Below are 6,011 nucleotides of genomic sequence, written 5' to 3'. Positions count from 1 at the left end.
CCGTAGTGATCGATGTAGTGATGACAGCAACATCAGGAAGAAGGAACACGAGAAGCTGGAGAAATACCAAGGGCTCAGAGAAGAGCTCGAGAGGATGTGGAGGGTGAAGGTAACGGTGGTCCCCGTGGTAATCGGAGCACTAGGTGCGGTGACTCCCAAGCTAGGCGAGTGGCTCCAGCAGATCCCGGGAACAACATCGGACATCTCTGTCCAGAAGAGCGCAGTCCTGGGAACAGCTAAGATACTGCGCAGGACCCTCAAGCTCCCAGGCCTCTGGTAGAGGACCCGAGCTTGAAGGATAAACCGCCCGCAGGGGTGAGATGGGTGTTTTTATATATATATAGTACACAGTATGTCGAGTCAGTACAAGAAGTAAATAACATGTTATGGCACTGCATTACTGGATGAAATACCAGTATTTCAGTATATAATACCTCACAAAAGAGAACATCTTTTAAATACCAAACTGCTCTTCTAAGGTCACTTCTATTGTCCCATTCCATATACAGCATATCATTTATAAAAACAAACAATCCACATACCTAAAAATGTGACACAAACACATGGAAAAGTCTGTGAGGAACTCTAGTGAATTTGATGTTAAGTGCAAAACCATGTAACCAAATGCAGTATGTGTCTGTGTTGAGGTAATCATGTCCCTTAAAAATAGAACTAGCAATCCCATATGTGAGTCCAATATAAATTACATTCATATGCAACAACCTGTCTTGGTTTCCACCAGATTTCAGCTACATGAATTTTCAACATCCCTCAAAATTTGCTGTACAGTACCCATACCAGTCAGATGGCTGCTTCAATGTACAGAGGTTATAGGTCTCTTCAGCGTCCGGGATGTTATGCTCAGAGACAAACCTATAACACCACGAAGGGTACATGACTACACGACATCTGTGTTCAGCTCTTGGTAGGCTGTATAAAATGTAAAGAAAAACAAAAGATCCATATCAAATGTTGACATAAAGCAGCAACATATTTTAAAGCTGCTGCGTGTTACTGGTGCACAGCTTTAAGGCCAGCATCAGTAACAATATGAGGGTGCATCATGGTATAGATGTTTTCAACATCTGTGAAGGCAGCATTTACTTACATGCAATGATATGTGTACTAGTTAATACAGCAACATGCTCTCAACCACATATCTACTTTTCTGCCAAATCCTTGGACTGCATCAGCATCGATGTGCAGTCCAGGTGCTAAAATGGCCTGCCTGCAGTTCAGGTCAATCACTCACTGTAAACATTTGGTGCATTATGAAATGAATTACACCAAACTTGGGAGCATCTTCTTTTCAAAAACAATTTCCCCTTTTTATTATATATAGTTTTTCTTGTACCATTTTCATAAACGTAATCAATTTGTTTGTAAATCATTACATTCTGTTTTTATTTGCATTTTACACAGCGTCCGACCGTAAAGAAAATGTGATTCTGTTACACAAAACTTTCCAAAGGCTTCAACCAGTGTGAATAAATATCCACAGCCTCATTCCTCACTGAGCTTCACAGGCCAGTAGTTGGGCTGGTTGGTTCTTTCACTTTCACTTTGGCTTCCATGGTCCAGATGCATCTTTGGATTCATTTACATCGCACTGTCAGAAACTCTTTCTGTTCATACTCTCTGTAGCTTTTTTTCATAGTTGATCTTCAGCGTGAGCTTCTTATATGCTATGTTCCCTTGTTAGTTTTTCAGTAGTCTCTAATTTATAGGATATATCCTGAGCTAAAAGAAAAAGAAGTATGCTAAGTGATCTGAAGTGTTCCTTTGTTAATACAGTGCATATATAACAGGAGGAGTCTTGAGTTCAGGAGTCTTACCCCATTCCTTTGGATTTGAAATTGTTATTATTGCCCAGAAATTTAATTTGACACATTTAAATGATTTTGTTGTAAAAATTTGGTCTTTTTTTTCCTATTTCTGAGACTTTCCAGTTTTTTGAGTCAATCCTCAGAAAGATGCTCCATCAACCTTAACAGCACCCAGGGGTTGAACTAAAAGAGGAATAAAAGAAAATTATAAGAGAGGCAAAGATAGCTTATCATGGGAAATAAATGCAAACCACTATAGTTATGAGAATAAACACTCCTATACTAAACAACTGTTCAGATAACCAAACAGCAGATGTTAGGATCTGACTCACTTTTTCTGTAAAGTGAGTCATTTTTCTTATGATGTTGTAAGTTAATAAAAGAAGCATCCAGACTGTGATATTACTGAGGGAACACTTGCCCACATTGTGAACATAACTACGACTTTTCAAAACCTACATCCTTATAAACAGTCATATCATTTGGGAGAATCACACACAAAAACAGCACCACAGAGTAATGTAAGAAGACGGTCTGCTGAATAGGACAGGTGGAAAGGTTGTGCTGCTAATAGAGACTCACCTTGTGAGAATCACACCTTCATGGTGTGGGTAGAGTTGGGAAAGTCAGCCGAGGAAGGGGGAGAAACTATGTTTGTTGGGGAGACGGGAGAACTGGAGGCACACTGAGCTGCAGTGAGAGGAGATGGGCAGAAGGTGAAAATGAGCAGTGACTTATTTTCACTCAGACATGTAGCATCAAAGAAGCTCCAGACTAGGCTTCATGTGATTTTGATTAGTCTGAATTGTTTCTCAACTAAGAGTGTGTAAGACACTGCAAAGTAACACAAGTACCGTTTAATAAACTCAAGGACACATCTCTTCTGCATTTTTGCAAAGTAAAGATGAGAAGGATACATATGACAGCAGAAAAAACAGTAAAGCAAGCACACAATGTTCATGCACATAAAAGCAGCTACCAGTCAGGGCTTTAAAACACAAAGATCGATTGTGCCACTGTGGTCCTGTCTATGTCATGACTTAGTTTTAAAAGAGTGTGGTGGACTCAAGTGCTATGTGATGCTGCCATGCAGTGAGAGTGTTCACCAGAGAGAAGGCGACTACGACGAGAGGCCTCAGCAGCCAGAGCACAGGAGATCTCAATACGCTTCTCTTGCTCCTGCAACTGCTGCTGGGAGCTGGCTGGAGCTCGACCCTCCACTGGGCCGTCCAGAAGGGGAACCATATTCTGCAGACTGACAGGAAGTACACGAATGTGATAACTTTCATAAAAATGAAAATCTTTCTATATATTTAGTAAATTTATAAATACCCACACAGGAAAATATTAGAAAAAATGTGTACAAAACCCTCAATTTCTTAATAACATTCAGCTTTTCAATAATGAATTACACAGCGTTGAGAAATACATTTCATTACACTATGTGTTTTCTGAAAATGCTGTAACTGAGTTAAGGAAGTCATTCCACCACTGTTCATTTCTTCATTGTCATGTACCAACACAATTTAGAGCAGCTATCTAAACTATACTGCCACACAGGTCAGTTATCACATTAATAGTGCCCACTGTGTCCAGCTGCAGATATTGTGATGTTTTTTTATACAGTGCCAAATCACAACAACAGGCTTTGGATGATGTGACACCTCTGAAAAAGAAAGCCTCAAATCAGAAGTGCTTGACTCCCTGGTAGAACTCACAAATGCATTCCTTAAAGAAAATAATTCATAAACTGGACAGGAAATGGGGTCTCACTAATTTAAAAGGGTCTTCAGTTAGCCTGGAGAAATAGTTTGCTGCTTTATAAGAAAGCCCTCCGCAAAGCCAGAACATCTTACTATTCATCACTGATTGAAGAAAATAAGAACAACCCCAGGTTTCTCTTCAGCACTGTAGCCAGGCTGACAAACAGTCAGAGCTCTACTGAGCCAACATTAACTAGTAATGACTTCATGAACCTCTTAGAGAAAAAATTATTGATAACCATAGCCGTATTATAGCTTTTATACTCTGAAATGGACCGTGCTTCAGAATGTTGTTAATGCTACTGAAGAGGAGGACATTTCTATTAGCTCAGCAAATATCAGGAAACACACAAACTGTTTGTGTGCAGTTTGTTGCACGTTTCATCTGCTAGCTAAACGTCTAAGGGAGAATGCAGAAAAAGAGCTAACTACACTCAAAGATGGAGAAAGATGGATAGGACAGTGGAGGACGAAGAAAGGTTATATAAAGGTAATGATTGCTCAGAAATACTTGATAAACTGCAAATTTAAAGCTTTTTTGTAATGTCACATTCATTAGAATTAGAATTTAGACTGGAATAACATTCTCATGTACTAAAATTATTTTATTATTAATATAGCACAAGGTTTAGTTAAGTTTGCATAAAAATTGTTCTTTAAAGAGCTACGTTTTACTTTCTTACTTTGAGTACATTTCAGAGCCTGTACTTTTTCACTTTTACTCGAGTAAAGAAGTTGCTTCACTACTTTAAATTTAACTGGAGTGTTTTCTTTTTTGTGAGTGTCATTTTGCCATCCCTCACAGTTTGTACTGACAAGTATGCTTAGTTATGTGTCAGTTTCATTTCATTATATACAGTAAATCCAGGTCTGATAAATTGAGTCAATGCAAAAGAGTCACACTGTTAAAACTGTAAGGTTTCCCTTTTCAGTTTTTGTATTGTCAGTTTGGGTTCCTTAATGGATATTGTATTTAGTTTAGGTACATTGTTTTATATGTTTTTAGACCTGGGACATAGTAATTCTTCAAATTTGGGGGTATATAAAGTATTGCTTATTCTTACAAATGTCATGGTTCTGGGTCCTTTTGACCCAGCATTTTGTGTTTTTATGACCTATTGTATTATAGTTTATGATTCTTTGTGGTAGTTTATTCTATGTTAACCTTTGTACTCTGTGTCTCCCTCTACGTATCGGTGTTTATTTAATTGTGTGAGTCGTGGTGCCTTGTTTCCCCTCCTTGTGTTCAGTGTTGGGAAGGTTACTTTTAAAATGTATTCCACTACAGATTTCAGAACACAAACCCCTAAATGTATTTTGTAAGGTATTTTGTTACGTTACTCAATGAGAGTAACGTATTCTGAATACTTTGGATTACTATAGATATTATCAAACTTTTTTACAACTACATGAATGTACTATTGCTGTGTTATTTATTAGTATTACTGAAGGCTACTTGCCATACCAATACTGTGCTGGTGTAGTTCTTCTTCCCACCAGCAGGAGTCACTACATTTCTTTCATGCCAAGATTTGTTTTTATTACCTGTAGAGTTAGTAATGCAGTACACTTTGAGAAAAGGCTGACTCAGCATGTTGTTCTCATAACATCTGCATCCCCCCTCTTCATTGTTTTACAGAAAGCATCGCTTGTGAGTATTTACGTTGAACAAGAGTTAAGGCAACTATATTGTTATCATTTATGCACTTTTATGGTTAAAGGTGTACTGTATTCAGATTTAGTTTCTTTCCAATGTTAGCTAGTTTGGTCAACTGATTTGCATTATTGTGTGAATGTATAGACTGAATATTGTTTATTTTGTCTGTTTTTAGTTTCACTCTGTTGATAATTGAAGGCAGCGTCAATAAAAGGGACAGTACACCTGTCAGTTGTTGAGGAGTTTATCTATCTGCATAACTGTATCCAGTATAGCAGTGAGGGCAGAATAAATACCAACTAGATTTTTAAATCTTAATATAAAATGAGTAACAGTAGGTGGACATTAGGTAAGGCTGCACTTTTTGCAGCTATGTCATATAGAAAACTATTCCGCGTGTATATAAAACAGGTCCACGTCTCCGAACCGTAGTAAAGGGACCTCTGGCTAATACGTCGTCGTGTTGTCTGGGTCAACTTTGCTAGCGAGAGACAGAGAGAGGCGATGAAAGGCTGCTCCAACGGAACTTATTGTTTCAGAGGAAAACACGAGCACAGTGTACAGTCGAGTCTTAATAGCTTACTTACAACTGGGCTACACTGCCAATGAGGCTACAACCTTTAGGGCTATACCTGTGACACTCTGCCTGTTGCCTTCATATTAAATCGTTTTTTGAATAATAATTTTAAAAAATATTTCTGCACGTCATTATGCGGGCTGCAAGAAGAGGTGACATGGGCCGCGAGACTGAGACACAGGCATCTT

General features: G+C 38.4%; 1 protein-coding gene across 1 annotated transcript in view; it reads right to left on the bottom strand.

Moving 5' to 3' along the window:
* Positions 1–230: 230 nt before the first annotated feature.
* plekha6 (pleckstrin homology domain containing, family A member 6) overlaps positions 231–6,011 on the bottom strand; it is a 54,503-nt gene continuing 48,722 nt past the window's right edge. The window contains exons 21-23 of the mRNA XM_039612194.1: positions 2,933–3,081; positions 2,409–2,516; positions 231–2,009 (exon numbers count right to left, since the gene is read on the bottom strand). Of these exons, the coding sequence (XP_039468128.1) occupies positions 2,419–2,516; positions 2,933–3,081 (247 nt within the window). The 3' untranslated portion in view covers positions 231–2,009; positions 2,409–2,418. The remainder of the gene's footprint in view (positions 2,010–2,408; positions 2,517–2,932; positions 3,082–6,011) is intronic.

The sequence above is a fragment of the Oreochromis aureus genome, linkage group 5 (assembly GCF_013358895.1).
Source record: "Oreochromis aureus strain Israel breed Guangdong linkage group 5, ZZ_aureus, whole genome shotgun sequence".
Taxonomy (NCBI): domain Eukaryota; kingdom Metazoa; phylum Chordata; class Actinopteri; order Cichliformes; family Cichlidae; genus Oreochromis; species Oreochromis aureus.
This window is presented reverse-complemented; position numbering and strand designations above follow the sequence as displayed.